The sequence below is a fragment of the Petromyzon marinus genome, chromosome 2, assembly GCF_048934315.1.
Source record: "Petromyzon marinus isolate PM22_M1 ecotype Great Lakes invasive population chromosome 2, UKy_Petmar_22M1.pri1.0, whole genome shotgun sequence".
Classification (NCBI taxonomy): domain Eukaryota; kingdom Metazoa; phylum Chordata; class Hyperoartia; order Petromyzontiformes; family Petromyzontidae; genus Petromyzon; species Petromyzon marinus.
In genome coordinates, this window is record NC_133668.1 from 29,181,620 (window position 1) to 29,206,910 (window position 25,291).

The 25,291-nt window shown below is 45.2% G+C and overlaps 1 protein-coding gene and 1 long non-coding RNA gene across 2 annotated transcripts; one reads left to right on the plus strand and one right to left on the minus strand.

Moving 5' to 3' along the window:
• Nucleotides 1–12,618: 12,618 nt before the first annotated feature.
• LOC142929828 (uncharacterized) lies at nucleotides 12,619–20,588 on the plus strand. The gene is made up of 2 exons (XR_012945982.1): nucleotides 12,619–14,717; nucleotides 20,481–20,588. It is a non-coding gene; the product is annotated as an uncharacterized LOC142929828 (long non-coding RNA).
• On the minus strand, nucleotides 19,083–24,252 carry LOC142929827 (uncharacterized). Its single transcript, XM_076071885.1, has 2 exons — nucleotides 24,096–24,252; nucleotides 19,083–22,533 (listed from the first exon to the last, which is right to left on the minus strand). Exons 1-2 carry the CDS (start codon nucleotides 24,221–24,223, stop codon nucleotides 21,981–21,983), a joined length of 681 nt encoding a protein of 226 aa, XP_075928000.1. The 5' UTR covers nucleotides 24,224–24,252; the 3' UTR covers nucleotides 19,083–21,980.
• Nucleotides 24,253–25,291: the final 1,039 nt, after the last annotated feature.

Consider the following 25,291-nt stretch of genomic DNA (forward strand, 5'->3'; position numbering starts at 1 on the left):
CAATCTGAGTACAACTTTTCGCCAGTAATTACAACTAGCTTCATCAGGCGACAGCCAGATTTGTGGAGAAGTTAGTCTGTTTCGTTCCTTATAAAGAGGCATAGATGTGGTGACCACACTTTGGCGCTCTTGATGCAAAGTGGGGAGGGGGGGAGAGATTAATGAGTCAACGTACATTATGCATGCGCATTATGTGAACCCTTTGCGCTTGTCCTTCTGGTCCATTGTGTGCATTAAAATATCCGGGTTTTCCCTCTGCATTTCAAATCAACATGCGTTTAAAGGATTTGAATGCAATAAATGTTTACGTGATAAGCCACTTCGTCGACCTATTATTTGTAACCAGGTCACTTGATATACCTCTGTGGGCCTTACCTGGTAAAATAAAAAAAATGGTTTAGTTTCAGTTTATTGGATGGATGAGTGGGTAGGTGGGATTTTGAGTGCGTGGGTGGGTCAGTTGGAGATTGAGTGGGTGTCAGGGTGAGTGGGTGGGTAAATTGGTGAGTGAGTGTGTTTGAGATCCAGTGGGTGGGTTTGTGAGTGGGTGGGTGAGTAGGTGGCTGAGTCGGAGAGTGGAGTGCCATGGTGACGAGATGTTAACTGCCTCGTCTTTTATAAACGAGGTCATGGGTTCGATCCCGACCCTGACGTCTATATATTTAGAGTGAGTGGGTGTGTAGGTGGGTGCATAGGTAAGTTCTTGAGTGAGTGGCTTGGTGTGTTGATGAGTCAGTGGGTTAGTGAGTGAGTGGGTTTGTGAGTGGGTGAGTGAGTGTGTGGGTGGCTTTAGTAGTTGAGTTGGTGGGTGAGTCAGATAATGAGGCGCCACAGTGGCGAGATGTTAACTACCTCGCCTGGTATATTGGAGTTCGTAGGTTCCCCCCAACCCTAAAGCCTGTATACATTTGGAGTTTGCATCTTCTCCCCATGGTCGGGTGGAATTTTCTCCGGGTTCTCCGGGTTGTCCCTCCGTATTTAGAAACATGCATTTATAGAATTTGGCTGCTATAACGTTCTACATGAAAAGCCATTTCATTGAACTGTTATTTGTGGTCACGTGGCTTCTGAAAAATATCTATTTTGCTGTGGGCCTGACCTGGTAAAATAAAAAAAATATTTAAAATTTTGTTTAGTGTGTGGATAATTGGGTGGGTGGGTGAGTGGGCAAGTGCATGGGTGAGTGCCTGGGTGGGTTTATGGGTACTGAGTGACTGGGTGAGTCAGTGCCTGGATGCATGTGACGGTGGGTGTTTAAGTGAGTGGGTGACTGTGTGGGTTAGTGGGTGGGAGAGTCATATAGTGGGGGGCCACAGTGGCGATATGTTAACTACCTCGCCTCGTATACATAAGGTTGTGGGTTCGATCCTGACCCTAATGCCTGTATATTTCCCTCCACATTTAGAAACATGTATTTAGAAGAGTTGGTTGCTATAAATGTATACATGATAAGCCACTTTTTTGAGCTATATTTTTTGGCGATGGTGCTTCTGAAAACAATATTTATAGCTCAGTGGGCCTTACCTGGTAAAATAAACCTGGTTGAGTTAGTGGGTGGTTGAGTTAATGGATAGTTTAATTATTTGGTGGCTTTATTATTGTTTGGTTGAGTGATGGGTGGGTGGATGATTAGTTATTTGGGTAGTGGGTGATTTGGTGAGTCGGTGAGTGGCTGAGGGAGTGGGAGGTGGTTGGGTGAGTGTGTGGGTTAGAAATGGAGTGGGTGGCAGGGTGAGTGGATGTGTAAGTGGGTGAGTAGGTGAGTGGCTGGGTAATTAGGTGAGTGGCTCGGTAAATAATTGAGCAGCTGGGCGAGTAGGTGAGTGTATGGGTGAGTGTGGGTGGGTTTGTGGTTGGGTGAATGAGTGTGTGGGAAGGAGGTTAGGTGGGTAGTGGGTGGGTTATACATTGAGTGAGTGCGTTAGTGACTGGGTGGGTGAGTGGGCAGGTGGGTGGGTGAGTGGGTGGGTTAGCGATTGAGTGGCTCGGTGAGTGAGTGCTGGGTCGGTGAGTGGGTGAGTAGGTGAGTGTGTGGGTGTTAGTTAGTGGGTGGGTGATTGATGGGGTGGGTGTGTGAGTGAGGAGATGGGTGGGTGGGTTGGTGAGTGCATGAGGGAGTAAGTGGGTGGTTGGGCGAGTGCATAAGTGAGTGGGTCAGTGAGTGGGTGTGTGGGTGTGTGTAGATTAGTTTGGTATGAGATTGAGTGGGATGCTGGGTGAGTGGTTGAGAAGATAGGTGGGCAAGTTAATGAGTGAGTGGGTGGGTGAGTGGAGGGGTGAGTGACGGGTTGGGTGAGTGAGTGAATGGGTGAGCGACGGCTGGGTGGGTAATTTAACATGGGAAGTTGAGTGGGTAAGTTAGCGTGTAAGTGAGTGGATGGTTGAGTCAGAGAGTGAGGCGCCAAGGTGGTGAGATGTTCACTATTTTGCCTAGTATACAGGAGGTGGTGGATTCGATCCCGACCCTGTCGCCTGTATATTTGGAGTTTATAAGTTCTCACCCGTGGTCGCCTGGATTTTGTTCTAGATCCTCAGGGTTTTCCCTCTGCATTTAGAAGCAACATGCGTTTAGAGGATTTGGCTGCAATAAATGTATCTGTGATAAGCCACTCGTATATCTATCATTTGTAGCCAGGTCTATTCTGAAAATGATCTATATAGCTCAATGGGCCTTGCCTGGTGAAATAAAAAGTAAATTGAGGTTTAAAGCTTTCATGACTGCAAGGATTCATCTTCTTGGTTCTTTCGGTAAAGTCACGTAGAATGGGAATAAAATAATAAAATAAAATAAGACAATAAAATTCTCACGACGTTTTGGCCACGACACAAGTGGCCTTCTTCAAGTGAAGAGACAGGTCTGTCCGGAAGACAGAGCTTGAATGAACGCTGACATGCAAGGACCGCGTCTATTAAGCCGTGTGGGCGGAGTTAAAATATGAATTTGCATGTTACCAGCATCACCTCCGGAGAGGAGGAGGGAGGGGGCTGGGAACACAGGCAGAGAGGAAACAAGAAAAGGGACAAGTGCAACACAGCCAAGGTGCGCTGTTGTGTCCTGAGTTGCCTTATGACTATGCTGTAAACTGGACTACTATATAATACAATATTATACCTTCCAATCTAAACTACATGGTATAACATCATATCATAGACAAATTCCACTTTTGAATTATACAATGCGTTACTTTACACTACCCTATACTTTAGATTATAAACTATTAGACTTGTGATATTACACTATGTCTTATTCTATGAACCCAACTATAAACCACACTGATGTATATTCATTATGCAATTACGATGCTACATATTGCCTTATGAGTTATGTTAAACATTACAATGTTATACTATTAATTATTATACTACATGTTGTAAACCATACCATTGACCGTGGTGTGAGAAGTATTAAGAGGCAGTGCCAGCGAAAGGGCTGCGGTTTGAAAATCACCATAAAATACAATCAATTAAGAACCGAAATGGTTTAAAACATCTTTCCGATGATTACTAAGCCAGAATCCATCTTCTCGGTTGAAATTGTCTCTGTGCTTGTATATGTGGATGGCCTCATGAACGAATCTCTCATGGTAGCCGGTTGGTTTTCAAAGAACCTCTGTCTTGGAGAAGTCAATGTCATGTGAGCCCACTGAATTGTAACAGTGATCTGCCACGGCAGAGGAGTTCGCCCTACCGTGTTTCAAGTCTGCTTTATGTTCGCGGATGAGGTCCCATATATGTCGTATGGTTTCTCCAATGTAGCTGCTACCACAGAGGCACTTTAGTTTGTAAACGCCCGGGTACTGTATGTCTGGAACCACATCCTTTACAGATGTAACCAGATCACGGATTCTTTTTGTACTGTGTTGAATCGGACCTGGATTTTGTGTTTATTCAGGATTTTGGAGATATATTTGTGACCCCCGCAATGTACAGTGAGGGAAAAAAGTATTTGATCCTCTGCTGATTTTGTACGTTTGCCCACTGACAAAGAAATGATCAGTCTATAATTTTAATGGTCGGTTTATTTGTGGTGAAGGTTATTTTGAAAACGAGCTATGTAGCTCATTGGGCCTCACCTGGTAAAATAAACATAATTTAGTGTGTAGGTGAGTGAGCGGTGTGTGAGTGAGTGCATACGTGTGTAGGTGAGTGGGCAGTGGGTGAGTGAGATATTGGGTTAGAGATATAGTAGTGGGTGGCTTGCTGAGTGGGTGAGTGGCTCGGTGGTTAAGTTAGTGGGTGGTTGAGGTAGTGGGTGGTTTAATTAATAGGTGATTTAGTTTGTGAGTGGTTGAATTATTAGGTGGTTGACTGATGGGTGGGTGAATAATTCCGTGGTAATGGGTGAGTAGATGAGTGGGCGGGTGGTTGGGTGAGTGGGGGATTAGAAATTGAGTGGATTGCAGGGTAAGTGGATGTGTAAGTGGGGTGGGTAAGTAGGTGAGTGGCTGAGGGAGTGGGCAGCTGGTTGGGTGAGTGGGTTAGAAATTGAGTGGGTGGCAGGGTCAGTTGATGTGTAAGTACTGGGTGAGAAGGTGAGTGGCTCATTGAGTAAGTGAGTGGATGGGCGAGTAGGTGAGTGGATGGATGAGGGAGTGAGTGGGTGGGTGAATTAGTGGGTGGGTGAGTGGATGTTTGTGTGGGTGGATGAGTGAGTGAGTGTGTGGGTGAGTGAGTGAGTGAGTGTGTGGGTAGGTGGTTAGGTGGTTAGTGTGTGGGTTAGAAGTTGAGTGGGTTAGTACCTGAGTGAGTGAGTCGGCGGGTGGGTTGGTAAGTTCGTTGTTGGATGAGTGGGTGAGTATTAGTGGGTAGGTATGTAGGTGAGTGATTGACTGTGTGGGTGGGTGAGTGAGTGAAGAGATGGGTAGGTGGGTTGGTTGGTGGGTGCGTGAGTGAGTGAGTAAGTGGGTGCGTGAGTGCATAAATGGGTAGGTGAGTGAGTTAGTGGGTATGAGATTGCGTGGGTGGTTGGGTGAGTGGTTGAGAATTAATTTTGATGAGTTAGTGGGTGGGTGAGTCGGTGAGTGAGTGGTTGGGTTAGCGTATGGGTAAGTGAGCAAGTGGTTGGGTGAGTGTGTGGGGTAGTGAGTGATTGAATAAGTGGGTGAGTGAGGGGCTGGGTGGTTGGCTTGGGTAGTGAGATTGTGGGTGGGTAAGTGAGTGGGTGAATGGGTGTATTGGTCGGTGAGTGTGTGAGTAAGTTAGTCGGCACGTGATTGAGCGGGTGGCTGGCTGAGTGCGGGAGAAGATGGGTGGGTGAGTTAGTGGGTAGGTGAGTTGGTGCGTGGTTGGGTGAGTGAGGGGGTGATTGGGTGAATGGGGGAGTGACTGGTGGGTGAGTAAGTTAATGTGGGAGGTTGAGTGGGTGAGTTAGTGTGTAATTGGGTGAGTGGGTCAGAGAGCGGGGTGCCACTATGGTGAGATATTAACTACCTCACTGAGTATACAGGAAATCGTGTATTCGTTTCTGACCCTGCTGCCTGTATATTATGCGTTTTAATGTTTTTCCTGTGTCCTCTTGGATCTTTCTCCGGGTCCTCCAGATTTTTCCCTCCACATTTAGAGTCAAGATTTGTTTAGAAGATTTGGCTGCACTAAATGTCAGCGTGATAAGCCACTTCGTTCACGTATCAGTTGTAACCAGATCACTTCTAAAATGTTTTATATAGCTCTGTGGGGCTTACCTGGTAAAATACAAAAAAGTTTAGTTGTAGTTTCTTGGATGGGTGATTGGGTTGGTGGGTAGTTCGGTGCGTGGGTGGGTTAGAGGTTGCATAGGTGGCAGGATGAGTGGGTGGGTGAGTAGATAAGTGGCTGGTGAGCAGGTGGGTGGGTGAGTGCATGAGTTATAGATTAAGTGGGTGGATGGGTCAGTGTGTGATTTGGGGCATGAATAGGTGAGTGGGTGGGTTAGTGGAGTGTTGAGTGAGTGGGTCGTTGAGTTAGTGAGTGGGGGGTATGCAGGTGGGTTCGTAGGTAAGTGGTTAAGTGAGTGGCTGGGTGTGTTGATGAGTGAGTGGGTTTCGCGATTGAGTGGGTGCCAGGGTGATTGGGTTCATGAGTGCTTGGCTGGGTGTTTGAGTGGGTGGGTGGGAGGCTGAGTCAGAGTGGAGCGCCAGGGTAGCGGAATGTTAACTCCCTCGCCATTTGTATAGGACATCGTGGGTTCGCTCCCGATCGTGACGCCTGTATATTTGGAGTTTGCATGTTCTCCCTGTGGTTGCATGTATTTTTCTCTGGGACCTCCGAGTTTTTCATGCATATTTAGAAATATACATTTAGAGGCTTTGGCTGCTATAAATGTCCACGTGATAAGCCACTTCTTTGAGCTATCATTTGTTTGCCACGTCGTTTCCGACAAGGATCTGTATAGCTCAGTGGGCCTTACCTGGTGAATTTAAAATAATTCAATTGTAGTTTAACTATTTTAAGTGAATAGGTGGATGAGTGGGTCGGTGGGTTGGTGAGTGGCTGGTTTGGTAAGTGAGAGGTTGGATGAGTGGGTGGGTGGTTGAGTTGTTGGTTTAGAGATTCAGTACGTGGCAGGGTGAGTGAGTGGGTGGGTGGTTGAGTTGTTGGTTTAGAGATTCAGTACGTGGCAGGGTGAGTGAGTGGGTGGGTGGCTTTACGAGTGGGTGGGTGGGTGGATAAGTCAGAGAATGGGGCGCCATGGTGGCTAGGAGATGTTAACTGCCTCGCCTGGTATATTGGACTTCGTAGGGTTCGATCCCGACCTTGACGCCTGCTGTATATTTGACGTTTGCATGTTTTCCCCGTGGTCGTGCAGGTTTTTCTCCAGTTTCTCCAGTTTTTCCCTGCACATTTAGAAACATGAGTATTTTGAGCATTTGGCTGCTATAAATTTCCATGTGATAAGCCACTTCGTTAGGCTATCATTTGTGGCTAGGTCGGTTCTGAAAAATAGCTCTGGTAAAATAAAAAATGGTTTCATTTATAGTCTACATAGGATTGACTTCCCAGGAAGTAACACTCATTGTATAAACCCCAGAAGAATATTGTTTTGAGTCGCCCAAACCAGAATGTGAACTGATATATTCGTATTTTCAAGCGAGGTTCTCGGCCACAGACCACCTGAACAAATATTATGTAGTTTAGTTTGCATATGAATTATTACTTGGGGTTTGTTGACATGATAAAGTTAATGTTTTCTTTGACAGGTCTATTGTGTTGTACACTCTGACAGGGGCTCAGGCTTGTTGGGGCAGCATCTGGCTGAAATGCACCTTCACAACAGGAAGATTGGAGAGAGGCTTCACAAGGAAGAGAAAACTATCGGTATTGAATCATGAAAATGTAAAACATGTGGAAAATGTAAAACATGTGGAAAACTAGGCCCACCGATCCAACCCTAGCATCATGTCAACTATGTATTATGTTGACATTCCTTCGCACTGAGAGTAGGCATGCTAATCGGATCTAATGAATATGTGTAAACAGGCGATTTGTGTGTAAACAAACACACATTTCATACAGCTGTTTATTAATCGTAAAAATCAAGCGATTGAGCTAGTGAATGAGATAGACACATGCTGTCATTATTTCATACATGAACACAACCAGCCAGCCAGCGGTCATGATTTTCCACACCTAATCACATTCATCTCTTTGTTTTAGCCATCTTTGTGATGAAGGGAACTGTATTGTTCATGTGTGTGCAATGTACTTTTCAGAATATGAATTATGTTGGGTAATATATGAATTATGGCTATTAAAAGTATCTGTATTTAAGTCCATCAGGGCAAACTCTTCTGCAAAGGAGACTTAGAGCATTCAACATTGCGTCCCTTTATATTTTTGCTAATCGCAATATTTTTCGATTTAAAGCTTTCGTGACTGCAGCGATTCATATTCTTGGTTCTTTCGGTAAAGTCACGTGGAAGGGAAATAATAAAATAATACAAATAAAACATATAATAAAATTTTCACGAAGTTTCGGCCACAACGCAAGCAGCCGTCCTCAGGTGAAGAAACAGAGCTGTCGGAAAGACAGCGTCTTAATGAACACTGCCCAGTATTCACTGCCCAGTGTTCATTAAGACGCTGTCTTTCCGACAGCTCTGTTTCTTCATCTGAGGACGTCTGCTTGCGTTGTGGCCGAAACTTCGTGCCCAGTGTTCACTGCCCAGTGTTCATTAAGACGCTGTCTTTCCGACAGCTCTGTTTCTTCATCTGAGGACGTCTGCTTGCGTTGTGGCCGAAATGTCGTGAGAGTTTTATTATATTATGTTTTATTTCTATTAGTTCCCTTCTACGTGACTTTGCCGAAAGAACCAAGAATATAATCGCAATATGTTCAGGAGATAAATGTCAAGGTCTACTAGCCACAAGAAGGCTTTAGGAGAGAGTTCATGTAGTTTTGCTATTCATTCATTAAAGGGCAATAGAGTAAATGCTAAAATAAATGTTTCCAGCTAATTTTTTATATACGCTAGATTTACAAGTCTATAATGTACAGAAAATACCATGGTTGGCCAGACCATCGCTCGGCATCCGCATGTGGCTCCTGGGCAGTTCAAGTGTGGCTCTGCAGAGGCGCTGCTAATTTGTAACTCTTCAATTTAACTTTATATGAAATGAGAACAATCTGGTATCGGAGGCAGGCCATGAGTACTCCCAGGGCACTCAGATTTCTAAACTCAAAATTCCACAGCCAGTCGACACGAGTCAAATTCTGTATGGCTAATCTTTATCTCTTGTGGCTCCCGCGGCCATCTGAAGATTATGGTATGCTGCTGGTAGGGTCAGGAAAGTTGGTCACCCTTGGTATATATCTGTATATGCATTGATGATTTTGTGCAATGTTCAGCTGCTCCGTCACGACAGGGGTCCCAGTCAGTTTGAGACTGCTAAATTAAGGTTCTCATGTGCTTTACAGATTTTGATACAAATTTCAGTCTTGAATTTCTCCCAACAGGTATGGACCCTGGGCAGGAGGATGTAGAGTATGTGGGTTTCATACGGCTATATGCTGTGGTTACATCCCACATGTGATCTCCGCTTTAAAGTCATGAAACTGGTTGTAGCCCATTTAAATTTTAATATACCCGTTTAACACGTAGGCTTTCGCGGCCAATATCATCCATAATATTGTTTTATTTGGGTTAGATCGTTGAAATATAAATTTGTCGTTAAACCCGCCACCACCGACACAGCCAATTCGTAAGGTTTGTCACATAAACAGAACATTCCAATTCGTGAAGGGCTCACAAGTGACGTCATCACATCTATCCCTCCAAGGAATGAAACAGGAGGATTCCTCTACGAATTTGGCTGTCCACCTAATGATGATAGTTGTAAATACTGGCGAAACGTCGTACTCAGATTGTAAATGTTGTGGATTTTCTCTCCAACACTTCGGTTTGCTGTACTAGTAGCGGATTGTCATGTTCCGTTTACGTGACAACCTTACTAATTGGCTGTTAGGTGGTGGTGGGTTTAACGGCTCATTTATTTTTATGCGATCTAACCCAGAAAAACTATATTATAGATTTAATATACCCTTTTGTTGAAGGACAGCCTGGGTGACCAAAGTTTTATAGGAACGGCAATAATGTTTACTTGATTAAATTAGTTTTATCATGGAGCGGTGAAATCAGCTGTTGTTCAGATGTCAGTCTAATTAGTATTACATCGTAGAAATATGAGAGTCCTTTGTGTAATAGTCTATTAACCACTGATGATGGTAACATTGGTTTAAGGTTACATTTTAAGAAGAACTAGATTGGCGTACATTTTATCTTGCATAAGTACACAAATTTATAAAACAATATATTTGATTAAAAAATGCATATATTTTCTTCCATTGCACACAGGTGTACCATTGATAACAGGGCACACAGTTACAACTGACATCACCAGATGTCACTGAAGTTCCCTCAGAGATCGATCTTGCATAACCAGTGTTCACATAATCAGTTATGTTTTCGCTAATTACCAATTACACTCAGCCGGGTTTGACAGACTTGTATGAATGTATGTTGAACTTCCTTTCCACCGTACATAGCCAACCGTGCTAAACGGAGGTGTGGGAATTAAGCGCAGAACCTATCGTTAGGATCAATGCTGTTGTAATTTTTTATGAGGATATCAATTGGTGGCTAAAATGAGATGTTCAAAGACTACAGCATGATAATCGGTACATAACATGAGTGTCGAATTATGTCTTAAGAATTACCCAGCCATTTGTACGTAAAATTCAACGTTTCTGGGTGACATCTTAAGTCCGTGTTCTTCATTGCAAGGCCCGCGGGCCGGTGGCAATCCCTGGTGTCCTTTTTACTGCGACCCCTGACGTGCAGTCCCCGACAATACACACAAGTGAAAACACCCCATCATGCTGTCAAACCCCCCAATGGTTTCAAATGTGAGATGGCTATTTCACTGATAATGTCTTATTCGCGAAAGTGGCCCCCCGCCGAAAATGAGTGAATATCACTGTTTTAGGTCAAGGATTGGCCAAATAAAGTAGGTATTATTTGCTTATGTTTTTAAATGTCTGTAATAAAACTATATTTATGCCACCAGTTGAATGAGTGGCAGGAGGACTGGGTGACGTTCTTCTCACGGCAGCGACTGCAGCTTCAGCTGGACATGATAGAGAAGGACTACGGTGAACGGGAAACCCGCGAGCTCTGGTCTCGGCTTCAGGTTCGTAAGCCGTTTCACTCTCGCCCTTAACCCTTTCCTGTTCCGAGACGACTGCTCATTTCAGGATGGTTCTCGTTCACCACCAAATCTCGGAACGCGCAAGCGGTTCAGCGGTAATTTTATTTAGAGAGGCATAGCGCCGTTGTTTTTAAAGACATTGTACTCGCCGCAGAGCACCGTAGCGACAGGACAGCACTCTATTATAGCTGGTACCAAACTGTGCTACACACCTTCCCGCACGGCCTTGTGGGATCCTCGGTACCGATAAAGTTATTTAATATTTACTTCCTATTACGTTCCGATGACGTACACGAGATTCAGCAGTGAACGGGATGCACCCCGCAACTTGCAGTCATCTCTGAGCAGGAAAGAGTTAATACATGCAGCAGTGTAGCTCATCATGTGCACAGCCATATGGGAAACCCATTTGATCGCAGTGGGTTTTCGAGGTGACTTTAAAGGTAAAGTGGTGTTTCACACGCAGGCTTTCGCGACCAATATTATTCATGATCAAGTTTTTTTTGGCTTAGATCGTGTCAGTGTCAATGCGTCGTACACCCACATCCACCCAACACAGCCCATTAGTAATGTTTCTGACATGAACAGAACGTCCCATTTATGTTATTGCTTCGGCACTCTAGTGTGTTAGAGAGGAAACGCAGAACATTTTCAAACGAGTACGACCTTTCGCTGGTGATTACAACCAGCATCATCAAGCAATTGCCAGAAGCGTTCTGACCAAGTTGAGACCACAGCATTCCTGCCCTCAATTCGCAGGAACGTTTGTTGATAGATGGCTCACTGAATTTTGAACGGAGGACCTCAATGGCATTGGCTCGGTGCTCTGACATTGAAATTAACCTCGAGCCACTCAATTACCTGCATTACGTTGAATTTGTGAAAATGTTGTTCATTGTTATGTTGTTCGTGCTGGAACAGCAGCATTGTAAGATTTTGAATGTTTGGTGTTGTTTGGGTACTGGATGTTCCAGGAGCTTTAGCTCCACGCTTCACTCATCCTACCACGCTCTCATCCCAAAGTCACAAGGCTTCGGCAAGAACCAGAAGCTCTAGCAACTCTTCCACTACCTGAACCACTGGAATCACTTTGAGACAGGATACCGAGGGTCATCCATCTCCACCATGCGCAGTCTCCTCAAGTGAATGAACGGTGCAGGAAATCGTGGGCTATGGTGTATGACTATAAAAATTCTTATCGGCCATGATATACATTGTTGAATAAAGGCCTTCGCTAAGCCACCACTCAATCTCACAAAACTAGTCCATTTACATGCTGTGCAATGCCCTAGGCATTCCACGTGAGTGTGACCGGGGGTCCCTTTGTTCCACATCCTGGCCGTGAACTCCACGCGAAAACTGGGTCAGTTAATGTCCGAATCAGAATCTTTAATTAGGCTGGACGAATCTGAGGAGCTATCCAGTCGGGGCGAGTCAGAAAATTACAACAACAAACAACAATACAAACAGATAGGAGGGCAAAGTAAAGGAACGCGAAGCAAATTTTGATTTAACTTTCGTGACTGCAGGAATTCATATTCTTGGTTCTTTCGGTAAAGTCACGTAAACAACAAACAATAAAATAAAGACCGCTTGTGTTGCGATTGAAACGTCCTGGGTTTTTTGCTTTTATTATTTTCAATTTCTTTTTTATTTGTTTTTTTTTATTTAATTTGAATTTTATTTCTTGTTTTCTATTTACGTGACTTTATTTACGTGACTTTACCAAGAATATGATCGCTAAGCAAGTCATGAAATAAAAATATATAAGAGTTCAAATTGCATTAGTGCATCAATTCCTGCCAATTTTTTTTCTCACCAAATGCCATTTTGGGCAATGCAGCATAACAAAAACAATCCCAGATGTTTGGCTAGTACCAGTTACAGTGTATGTTTTCTTGTTGTTGTTGTTTTGCTATGGGAGTATACCCATGCAGAGAAAGGGACCAGAATTAGGAAAGCGAAGCCAGGCACTCCTTCAGAAGATGCCATGCACGGGCGTGACCACTGCACCACCCTGACGCCCAAACAAATGGAATTCAAATAATCTACAATACTGGCAAATAAACCCTATTAGTATCAACCGAATGTCTGGACAATCTGACCCCCTCTACACAAGCAACAGCTGAGAGTCAACGCTGTGATGTTGTGCGATTGGTGCAAGCGACCCATCGTTGTGTTTTAATGTTGAGCGGTTAAACTTGCACTGTTGTGGGGTGAGGTCAAGGCCGATGACTGCTTCCAGCGGTGTCAAGATGAGCGTTTTGAAGTGGCTCGCGAAGGATGATACTTGGCAGTTGGGTGCAGTCTCCCTCCATTAACAACAGAGGGCAGAGGAGCGACGCTCACAACAATTGGCTGAGCACTGGGCGTGCACAACACATGAAGTCGGCAGCAAGTTTATCTCAGGGAGTTGACCCGCACACGACAACTGGGTCTGTCCCGCGTGTTCACGCTATAACGCGGTTGCCTTCATTTAGGGAACGCGCACCGCCATAAGGCGACTTGTGAGCGGTCGACGCCGAACTACTTTCTTGAGCTGTGCGGTTGAGCGAGACGAGACGGTAACGCGGCGGCGTCCCCCCAAGTTATTTGTAACCCAATTCTGACTGCGCTTGGACATTCATTACGGGGGAAATAGTTTTCGCTTAACGCGGCACTTTTCAGGAACGCATCTACTGCGTTAAACGAGGACTCGCCGTACTGGTGCTGTGCACACTGTACTCAGAATCAAAATCTGTTTTGACCCTGGAGAAATCCGAAGCGCTATCAAGCTCTCACTCACAGGTGTCCAGTAAGAGGCGGTGGGGGGGTCACCAAGTGACACGCAGCTTGACCGTGGAGTAGGCCGCGAGGACGCCAACGTCGCCTAGGCAACGCTCCCCCCCCCCTCTGGCTCTGCCTGCCTCGCTCTGTGCACGTGAGGTGTCAACCACGTGACGCGGGCCACTGCGCGCGTTGCGTCACCGCTCACCGTGGGGGGCCCCTCCGCTACGTCCACATCGTACAGTCGCACATTCATTAATAGTCACACTCTTAATCATGTTTATGGTCATCGTCATTAAAGGTGAGTTTAATAATAATACCACTACACAATGTGTGCATTAATATATACGGCATGAATAAAACGCACCTGTAAATATCCTAAGTAAGTTTGACCTGACATTATTGCACAACAATTGCCCAGCCACCGTGGGATGTTTATCCTCCAATGTGTATCTGGCTCTGACCTGACTTATATAAAAGTGCAGCTCTGCAATTGCTTGGTCACACCACCGCTGGTGAAAAGACTTTCATGAGAGCGGACTCTTTACGAGTATTTGGTCTACTTTTCCATATAACAATAGGTTTTACCCTTTCTGGCAAGACAACAGGTGTCAAGATGTTAAAACACCAAACAGAATCCTCATTCAAGGAATCCTGTCTGCATTAACCACACGTACTTGTGGTGAACATGCAAACATGCTCTTATAATATATGCATTGTCTTTGAAACTGATTAGTCCACACCAGGAAGGTCCCATATTCTACTTTTCCACGTTGACCAGATGTGTTGGAAGAGCCGGCTGAAAGCCACACTTTGTTGCATCACACGTGACTTGCCGATCAGCTAACTGTGGTGTACCCATTTAGCGACCTCTGGTCTGTGAGTTCAGTTTACTAACCATTAACAGCATGGCAGCTTTCTAATTGGCTTGTGTGACAATTAACCCATGTCATTATCTCTTGCACAGCCTGAAATAAGTTTTGGCGTCAGGGATGGAAATTATGACTCACCCACCTGCACCTGCCTTGTGCTCCCAGACACCTAAGGACCTTACTACCGCTGTGAGAAATTGACGGGCGTAGACTGCTGCATGGCGATGATGTATTCACGTCGTTCCTGCTGTTTTCCTCTTTTGCTAGGTGATGCAATTGGTGTGCCAACACCTCCAGATGCAGTTCCTGAAGGACGTGGGCATTCGGGACATGTTCGTTTTGCCTGTGATGAATGAGTTTGTCCAAACACACAGGGAAGTCAGCCTGTTCATCGAGGTGCATTTCCCATGTTTATTTCACTCGATTGGTCGTCTGTTTGCAAGGTCATGCTCTGCCCAGAGGTCACCCACTGAGATTTTTTTAATCGTAACATTACCGTCACTTGGGTTTGGTGATCGATTCAACGGGGCAAAAATATTTGTAAGAAGCGTAAACATGGCAACGTGATCATTGTCAGACCACGGAGGACCTTCAGAATGCCGAGTATGATCTTTAAATTGATCCTGGACTCGTTCGGGGGATATTTGAACAATTTGAATATTGGGGCGATATCGTCTTGCTACGGGTCTGAGTGAGAAGTCTCCCAGCGGTTTTTTGAGTCCATAATCGAGATTTTTGGGTTAGAGCACGTAAACATGCACTCAATAGTACACTAAATATGCACTATTTATTTATATATACAGTGAGGGAAAAAAGTATTTGATCCCCTGCTGATTTTGTACGTTTGCCCACTGACAAAGAAATTATCAGTCTATAATTTTAATGGTAGGTTTATTTGAACAGTGAGAGACAGAATAACAACAACAAAATCCAGGAAAAAAGCATGTCAAAAATGTTATATATTTGACCCCCTCCCAATCAGAAAGAAATTAGGTTAGCTTTACATTTGACTGACAGTGAATCAGCAGAAGAAGCAGTCATATTATCTATGTGATTCCAATCAGAAGGTGACATTTTTTGTGTTAACATTAAATGAGCTTGTAGGAGAGTCCTGTCTAAAGTATCGAGTTCAAATCGGAGTAGCCTTATCCTCTCTGAGATTTAAGATAGGCTGGCCTTAAACAGAATCTGTTTAGAATTCGGAGAAGATACAGCAGAAGAAATGAGTGTGAAAGCGATGGGTATTACCTTGTGATCGCGGCATCTTTTGAGGAAGGTCAGCATCTCGATGAGCTGTGACTTCTTGTCCCGTTATCTGTTAAAAGCTCTAACAGATAGGTGAAAACCTCTACGGGGAGGGCTATCAATTCTAGATTTAAAGCTATCGTGACTGCAAGGATCCATACTCTTTGGTTCTATTCGGTAAAGTCACGTAGGTAAATAATAAAACAACAAAAATCACGACGTTTCGGCCACAACACAAGCGGCCTTCATCAGGTGAAGGAACCAGGCTGTCTCGAGGACAGCGCTGGAGTGAAACACAGCCACGCTCAGACCGCGACCGTTAAGCTGTGTGCGAGGAAACAAGGTGCCTTGACAAAGGAATTAGCATAAAAAATAGCATTTGATTGGCTGACCTAGCATGATGAACGGTGTAGAGGTGGTATACATGCGGGTGCACATGCCGGTTGGTGCGGATTGGAATCACATAGACAACATGACTGCTTCTTCTGCTGATTCACTGTCAGTCAAATGTAAAGCTAACCTGATTTCTAAATTCAACCAGCTATTAAAGAAGAACCCAGTTCCACGTATAACAAAACTCGACGTCAACAAAATCGTCATTCATCAGAGTAGCACGCCGATTTCGGACAATCTGAAAACAGTACTGGCTAGGGGACTGAATTTTGCTGTCACCCCAAAACACATACCAGTAGATGATATCATCTCTCAGGTCGATGTAGCCCTCAAAGGCGTGGGACACATCCAAGCAGACGTTGCGAGAGCTGAAATAGCCACTATTCTTCAGAATGCTAAGAAACCCATTAGTAACATCAGCAAAAATGAACGCTCTGAACTCGCGAATTTAAAAAAACAGAAGTGATATAGTCATCCTCTCAGCCGATAAAGGCAACGCTACTGTAATTATGGATAAAGATTCAAACAACAACAAAATCCAGAATCTGCTCAACGATGGAAGTTACTCAAAAATTAAAAATGACCCTACCAATAGCCTAGCGATAAAAACCAACAAGATCATCACAAGTTCGACCTCCCTAATCGACCCAACTAAACGTCCCTCCCTAAAACCTTCTGCTGCAAGACTCCCTAGATTCTATGGTCTTCTCAAGATCCATAAAGAAGGCACCCCACTACGACCCATCGTATCCACGATCAACTCCCCTACCTATAGACTAGCCCGTTTTCTGTCATATTCCTTGCTGCCTTTCACTGGCAAGACCGCCTCAGCAGTACTTAACGCGGCCCAATTTGTCTCTATGGTCAAAGACGTTGTACTGTCCCCTGACGATATCCTTGTCAGCTTCGATGTGGTCTCTTTGTTCACCAAGGTCCCAGTACCTGATACCATTGAAATAATTGAAAATTTGGTCCAACATGGACTAGACGCCGATACACCTGCACTGGTTAGGCACTGCCTCAACAATACCTACTTTACTTGGAATGGCTCCTTCTACAAACAAAATGAGGGTACCCCCATGGGTTCCCCCTTGTCACCAGTGATAGCCAATATTTTCATGGAGAAATTTGAATCAGACGCCATCCAGACTTTCACCCTCAGACCTTCCCAGGGGAAGAGATATGTGGATGACACTTTCGTCATTTGGCCACATAGCCTCCCAGCTTTGAACCTTTTCCTACACCACATCAATTCCAGACATCCCGCCATCAAATTCACCATGGAAGTGGAGAAAAATGGCAAGCTACCATTCTTAGATGTTCTGTTTCAGAGGAGACCTGATGGCTCATTGGGGCATTCTGTCTACAGGAAACCCACCCACACAGATTCCTACTTGAAGCCTGATTCCCACCACCACCCAGCCCAAAAGAATTATCTCATCAAAACTGTATACCATTGGGTTCATTGCATTTCGGACCAACACCACCTGACCAGTGAATTAAAACATGTGCACCTGGCCCTCAAAAGGAATGGATACTCTGACCGTACCATCCGCCAAGCTGTTTCTCCCTCCATACAGAAACAACCACTTGATACTCCGGTCAAAACCATCACACTACCATATATAGCAGGCGTTACTAAAAAGATTTCCAAAATTCTAAACAAACACAAGATCCAGGTCCGGTTCAATACAGTACACAAAATTCGTGATCTGATCCCATCCGTGAAGGATGTCATTCCTGACTTACAGTACCCCGGGGTTTACAAATTGAGTTGTACCTGTGGTGATTGCTATATCGGGGAGACAAAGCGACATGTCTCTGACCGAATTCACGAGCACAAATGAGATTTGAAACGCGGCAGAACGAATTCTTCTGCTGTGGCTGATCATTGTCACAACGCTATGGGTGATCATGAGATTGTCTTCTCCGATACCAAGGTTCTCTGTAAACCTATAGGTTATCACCAGAGATGTGTTCACCAAGCCATTCAGATATACAAATACAGGCATACCTTCAACCGAGAGGATAGTTTCAAATTAAGCAACCACTGGAAGGACGTTTTAAATCATATCAAACGTCAACTAATTTCTAACAGCAATTTCAAGTAGTGGTATACCAAGCATATTCCTTCCGAACTTTCTATTTCCCTTTTTTCTACTTCCCCCTGACAGCACATTCTTGCCGATCTTTAATTTTTCTATTTTTTTCCGTTTCTATTGCACACACACAGTGACCCATCCCCCGCACCCTCTACACAACAAAAGACGGATTAACTCAGCCCCGCAGCCCACCAAGGTCCCCCTACATGGCTCCTCCCACCCGCCGCCCCCCCTTAACCTGCATTTAAGCTTTTCTATTTCCACGGTGTTCTACTCCGCACCTTACAGCGCATTCTTGCCGATCTTTAATTTTTTCTATTTTTACGTTTCTATTGCACACACACAGTGACCCACCCCCCACACCCTCTACACAACAAAATACGGATTAACTCTGCCCCTCACCCCACTAAGGTCCCCCTACATGGCTCCTCCCCCCCCCCTCCCTTAACCTGTATTTAAGCCAGAGGTTCCCAGAGCCTCGCCACTTTGTGCAGCGATTTTTTGCTGTGACTGTTTCCACCTGAAGACGGAAGCCTGTGTTGCCTTCGAAACGTCGTGTTTTAATTTTTTCTTTTATTTAATTTATTTTTTACCTACGTGACTTAACCGAATAAAACCAAAGATAAAATAAAACCCCAATTCAGGACCTTACTGTGTGGATTTCTTGGAGTAAGTCTTTTATTATTATAAATAATTACAGGGGCTGTTTGATGACACGACTAGGGAGCTGGCTTGCACTGCGGGGAACTTAATATTCAATTTGGATTCTGCAACCCTCAATGGCCTTTTTAAGTTCCATTTATGCATGTAAAACTCGCACAAACAACCATACCCAGAAACCCATAGACTCCAACAGAGACCCATGCATTCCTACAGACACTCAGACTCACACGGCAACCCCATAGACTCGCTCCGAGTCCTTTTGACATGCACAGAGACCAATAGCCTCACACAGAGATCCATACACTCAAGAGACCCAAAAACTCACACAGAAATCCATAGATTCGCACAGAGGTCAATAGAATTTTAATCTGAATATTTATTTATACTGGATGAATCTGATGAGCTATGACGATCTGTTTTCACAGACGTCCAATCGGGCGGGTCAGAACATAATAAAAATACAATACAAAAACACGACAGGAAAGGTAAACAAATTGTTTAAATATATACAAATTAAAGTGAACTGTTTTTATCTTACCATAGACTAAAATAAACCTGTTGGACTCGCACAGAGACCTTAACCACTAAACCTCGAACAAATAAAACCCTCTAAACCTCTAAACCCCGTAACTATCTAAATCCCTAACCATTTAAACCCATAACCATCTAAACCGCTAACCCTCTCAAACCCTTTACCCTTAAAACCCTAACCCACCAAAAACCCCTCACTCTCCAAACCCCTTAGTTTTTTAACCCTAACCTTCGAAGCCATTAAAAACCAAACCCTCAACCCTCTGAATCCCTAACCCTCTAAACCTTGAAACTCTATCCTTCTAAAACCCTAAATCCCTAATATTCTAAATACCAACCAATCTAAACCACAACCCTCTAATGAACTAACCCTCTAGACCCCTAACCCTCTGAACTCATAACCTTCTAAATCCTCAACTTCTAAAACCCTAACCCTCAAAACCCTAACCTTCTAAAACCCTAAATCCCTAATCTAATCCCAACACATTTAAACCCCAACCCTCTAAAGAACTAACCCTCTGGATGCCTAACCCTTAAAACACCCATACCCCTAAAATGCTAACCCTCTAAACACATAACCCACTAAACCCCTAACTCTCAAAACCCATAAATGTTTTTTTGGGGTTAGATTGTGTAAATATAAATGTGTCGTTAAACCAGCCACCACCCGACACAGCCAATTAGGAAAATTTGTCACATCAACAAAAAGTGCCATTTAGTGTTGGAGACTAACCCAATATTAGTTGTGAAAGTCTAGGTGTTAAACCCTCTAAACTCTCTAACCACTAAACCCCTAACACTCTAAATCCCTAACCCTTGAAACCCCTATACCTCTAAACCCCTAAACACATACCCTTATAACCTCCTCAACTCCTAACCATCTAAACCATTCAACCTCTAACAATCGAAACCCATAAACCTCTAAACCCTCTAAACTCAAAACGTTCTAAACTCTAACCCTCTAAACACCATATCCTATAAAGGACTTTACCCTGAAGACTCCAACCGTCTAAACACCTCACCCTTTTATAACCCTAACCCATAAACCCCAAAAACTCTTAACTGTCTAAACCCTTAACCTTCTAAACCAGACATGGGGAAAGTACGGCCCCCGGGCCGTATACGGCCCCGTTGGGATTTTTAATCTGGCCCGCCGAACTTGTACAATTATTATTATTAAATTAAATTTTACCTTTCTCCTGTAATGCCCCCATTTCCCCATTAGATGGCGCACTTTGACCGGGAGTTACGACATGTTTTTGTATTGTTCATGTTCATGCAATTTGTTAAATTGCCTTGCAAATAAATGCTTTGCTACCTGTTAAAGGCCAAATCCATTCATGTTATTATTTTTACACGACATTTATATTAATTCACACAAACACTCCATCCATCTGTTCCTGGCCCGGCCCCTCTGTCAAATTTTAGAACCCATTGTGGCCCGCAAGTCAAAAAATTTGCCCACCCCTGTTCTAAACCCTTAAACCCCAAACTGTCTAGACCCCTAAACCTGTAAAACCATAACCCTTTAAACCCCTCACCTTATAAACCTCTAATCCCCGAAACACCGAAACCTCTAAACCCAAAACCTTCTAAAACTCGTAACCTTGTAAACCACAACACCGAGCAATCAAAACCCATAAACCCCCTAAACCTCTAAACACCGACAGTAACTCTAAACCCTTAACCCTCTAAACCCATAACATTCTAAACTCTACTAAATAGAAACCTCAACCCCTTCACCCTTAAAACCCTATCCATCTAAACTCCTCACCCTTTGAAATCCTAACCCAAATACCCCGAAAACCCAAACCCTCTAAACCCCTCACCCTCTAATCCCCTAACCCTCTACACCCTTAACCCACTAAAACCCTAACCCTCAAAACCCCTAATATGCTCAACCCCTAAACATCATAACCCTTAAAACCACCCAAACCTCTAAACTGCTTACCCCCTAAAAGCCCCAAAACCTCTAAACCCCTAAGTCCATAACCTTATAAACTCCTAACCCTCTAAACCACTAACCCTTTAACAATCAAACCCCATAAACCCCTAATTCTCTAAATCGAGAACCCTCTAAAACCACAACCTTCTAAACTGTAACCCTCTAGAACTCAACCCTCAAAACCCCTTTACCCTTAAAACCATAACAGTCTAAACCCATCACCCTCTAAAATCCTAACCCATAAATCCCCAAACCTCTAACCCACTGAACCCCTAACCTAAACCCTTAAACACAAAATCTTTAAACCCAAAACCCTCTAAATCCCTAACCCTCTTAAGCCCTCTACCCTTAAAACCATAACCCTCTGAACCCCTAAACCCCTAACTCTTTAAACCCCTATACCCCTAATAGCCTAATCCTCTAAACACCTAGCCCTTTAAACCCCTTTACCCTTAAAACCCTAACCCTCTAAACCCCTAACTCTAGAATCCCCTAAAGCCCTAACACTCTCAACCCCTAAACCCTATAACCCTCAAAATACCTAAACATATAAACCCCGTATCCCCCAAATACCCCAAAACCTCTAAACCCATAACTTTATAAACCCCTAACCCTCTAAACCCCTAGCTCTTTGTGTAGTGTGTGGTGGGTGTCACGGGGTGGGTGGGTGCAGGGTGTGTGTGGTGGGTGGTGGGTATCACAGGGGGGTGTATGTGTGGAGTGTGCGTGGTGGGTGTGGTGATAGTGGTCGTGGTTCACAACTATCCATGACCACCACCTCTACTGTGTGGTGGACCGGCCACCACACAGCAGCGCGCGTCGGAGGAGTGCACGGATGGTTCTCCCTATGCGGGCCAGGCCCCCTCGCTTCCTCTTCTCCTCCTGCATCACCATCGCCTGATCCTCTTTCCTTGTCATCTCCTTCTCCTCCACCACCATCTCCTGCACCACCATCTCCTCCTCCTGCTCCTTCTTCGTCTCCACCTCCTCTGTCTCCCCCCCCATCTCCTCTTCGTCCTGCACCACCAGCTCCTCCACCCGGGTCTCCTCCTCCTGCACCACCAGCTCCTCCACCCAGGTCTCCTGCTGCACCATCAGCTCCTCCACCAGGGTCTCCTCCTGCACCACCAGCTCCTCCAGCAGAGTCTCCTCCTCCTCCTGTACCACCAGCTCCTCCACCAGGGTCTCCTTCTGCACCACCAGCTCCTCCACCAGGGTCTCCTCTCCCTGCACCACGAGCTCCTCCACCAGGGTCTCCTCTTCCACCACAACCGTCAGCTTACATTTAGAGGCCAGGGCAAGCGCGGAGGATGGGGGCAGCGCCGGCTCCGCTCTGTGAAGAGATGCGCACGACACCGTTCCAACTTCCTGCTACAGCAGAGATCGCAGTCCCCCCCCCCCCCCCCACCATCATCCGCGTACGGACCAACTGTGTGCGGAGATAGATTAACCAGGTTAATAACGATGCTGCAATAATGCAGCATACCATGCCCATCGTGGGTCTGGTTACAGAATCGGCATTAGTCTTGCGATATCACACTGGATGAAGGGCTACATGGCAAAGATATGGCTGCCTCATTATTTGTCCTCACCCAGGAACCAATTATAAAATACATCCGTATATAACTGAATGTATACGTGGGGTTTGAACTGTACATGTGTTTGTTTGCAGGCGGCAGGGCTGGAACTCAGTCAAAGAGGGACCTGGGTTTGATTCCCATACTTGGGCCACTTTCCCCGTGTGGAATGTGGAGTGTGTTCTACCCCCCCCCCCCGTTTTGTCCTGCATTGGTTTCCAAAATCAGAATACATTATTTAGACTGGATGAAGAGGAATCCGATAAGCTATGAAGCTCTTCCTTCACAGATATGCAATCGAGGCACAGGGTCAGCAAGTTACAACAACAAACAAAAGGAGTGCAACGTGTAAAAATGTAAGCAAGTCACAAAAAATTGAGCACATAAGCACAAAGTACATAAAATCCTGCCAGATTTTCAACACTAAATGTAAACTTGGGCAAGGCAGCAAAACATCAACAAAACAGCCCCAGACCCCACCAAGACAACACACAGTCCCTCAATAAAATTGTACATTAAAATGTAACTTTCATTCCTTTGGGTTTGGCATTTTCCTCCACGTAACTGAACCCTGACACACGCAACGCAACCAGTGTTGGATGGACATCCTCGCCAGTGTTAGAAATTGAACCTCCAAATCACTCAATTGGGATCGCATAGGAGCAGTAGCAAAAGCAAATTTGTTCTGTAATGCAAACAACTTGGCAGGACTCTACTGAAAAAGAGTCTTGAGACTGAGTGAGGCTCATGCTGGCTAAATAAGGGTAGTAGTAATAAATGTAAATACATTAAGAGGAGCAGAGCCATCCCCCGGGAACGGTGTACTGGGGAAACCGCCCCAGGCACCGTGCTTTTGGCGGCCCTGTGCTTCGATGTTACGGTGTCAGACGTAAAATGTCTTTTTAACAAGGAGGCTTTCGCACCAGATTGGCTCACAAATGATGACATCACATTCACATTTATCACTATTTAAGACCGAAACAGGAGTATTTCTCCACAATTCTGGCCGTCACCTTATGAGGCTGGTTGCAATCCCCGGCAAAATGTCATATTCGAATAGTAAATGTGGTGGGTTTACTTTCCAACACACTGGTGTGCTGATCTAGTAACTAATTGGCACATTTTGTTTACATGATACACCTTACTAATTGGCTGTGTTGGGTGGTGGTGAGTTTAGCAACACATGTATATCTATGCGATCTAACTGAAAAAAACCCCTGTATTGTTGGTAATACTTCCGATTTAATTGTGACTTGCCCCGGGCCCCACACCTCCCTATGGACTGCCTTGAACATTGGACAAGCAGCTCATGGCTTACCGTCGCTCAGCAGCTCCAAAACACTGTACACTGCCAGGAGCAGCAATGGTGGTGGCGTTGGCGTTGCTGGTGGTGCTGGTGGCCACGGTCCGGAGCCAGCTGTGACCCAGCGCCTGCGCTGGCGTCATGCGACAATCCGGATCCCATCTGTTGAGAGACGCACCGGGGTCACACGCAGCGCACGTGGTGAGAGAGGCGTGGTGAGAGGATTGACGTTCCTTCCCTTCTCCCACAAGGTCCAGGATCACACGGCATCAGCGGTAGTCGCGGTAGCAGCGCCAATCCTTCAATACGCAGTACTCTAAAAATGCCCTGAGCCTCGCACTGCCGAGGATCATCTATAACAGACCTCCAAAGAGGGCGATCTTAACACCGGTGGTACTGGTTATCGGCAGGTTCACTCAGCTCCATATCTTCCTGGTGATCGGTGGAGGGCGATCGTTGATCACCTTGGTGGGAGAAATCCTCATGGGGAGGGGGGAGGTGGTGGGGGATGATTCTTACCGCAGGCAGGAGCTGACAAAGTCAACAAACTCCGGGTCGTGGCTTTTGAGTGCCCCGTGAAGTGACAAGCTCCCTGGCACCCTTCTCTTGACTGGGGAGAACATCATGCCCAAACGATCTGCAGGAGACATGCACAGCAGGAGAGACACACAGTCACCAACCATCACTTTGCCCACCTACCCACTTGCCCACGCGCCCATTTACCCACCCACTCACCCAAGGAATTGAAAATACAAAGAGGCCCCCCCCCAAAAAAAACTACAACAGCTCCAGGCCACACCCTAACACTGAATCCGGCCGGTTGCTCGCCCCACCCTTCAACTCACCAAAGTAGTGCATTCCGTCAGGAGCTGCATCCATCATGCATCTTGGAGGCAACCCGAGGATCTGCACATGGTTGAGATAAAGGCAAAAGTCACCCGTGTAGCCGCAGCAGACTGTAGGGGCAAGTGCTTTTAGTAGTGAGTAGAAACAGCAGCAGCAACAGTAGCGGCACCTGTTGAGGGCCAGGACTGTGGCACACAGAGTGGGGATGGTTGGCCATATTGAAGCAGGTACACACGGCACCAGGTACTCATTTGAGGCTGATTTGTACTAGGGGATGCCCAGTACCGGTTCAGATAATCATCACTGATGTTGGCCGTGAATTAGAATCAAACTCGCATTACCGGGTTTGTAGCTGAGCACGCTAA

What these genes read in the sequence shown, in the direction of transcription:
- LOC142929827 (XM_076071885.1), bottom strand. Translation starts at nt 24,223, where the DNA reads ATGACGCCAGCGCAGGCGCTGGGTCACAGCTGGCTCCGGACCGTGGCC. An exon ending in TTTGGAGCTGCTGAGCGACG is followed by an intron (nt 22,534 to 24,095) that starts GTAAGCCATGAG and finishes ATCTCTTCACAG; the next exon opens with AGCGGAGCCGGCGCTGCCCC.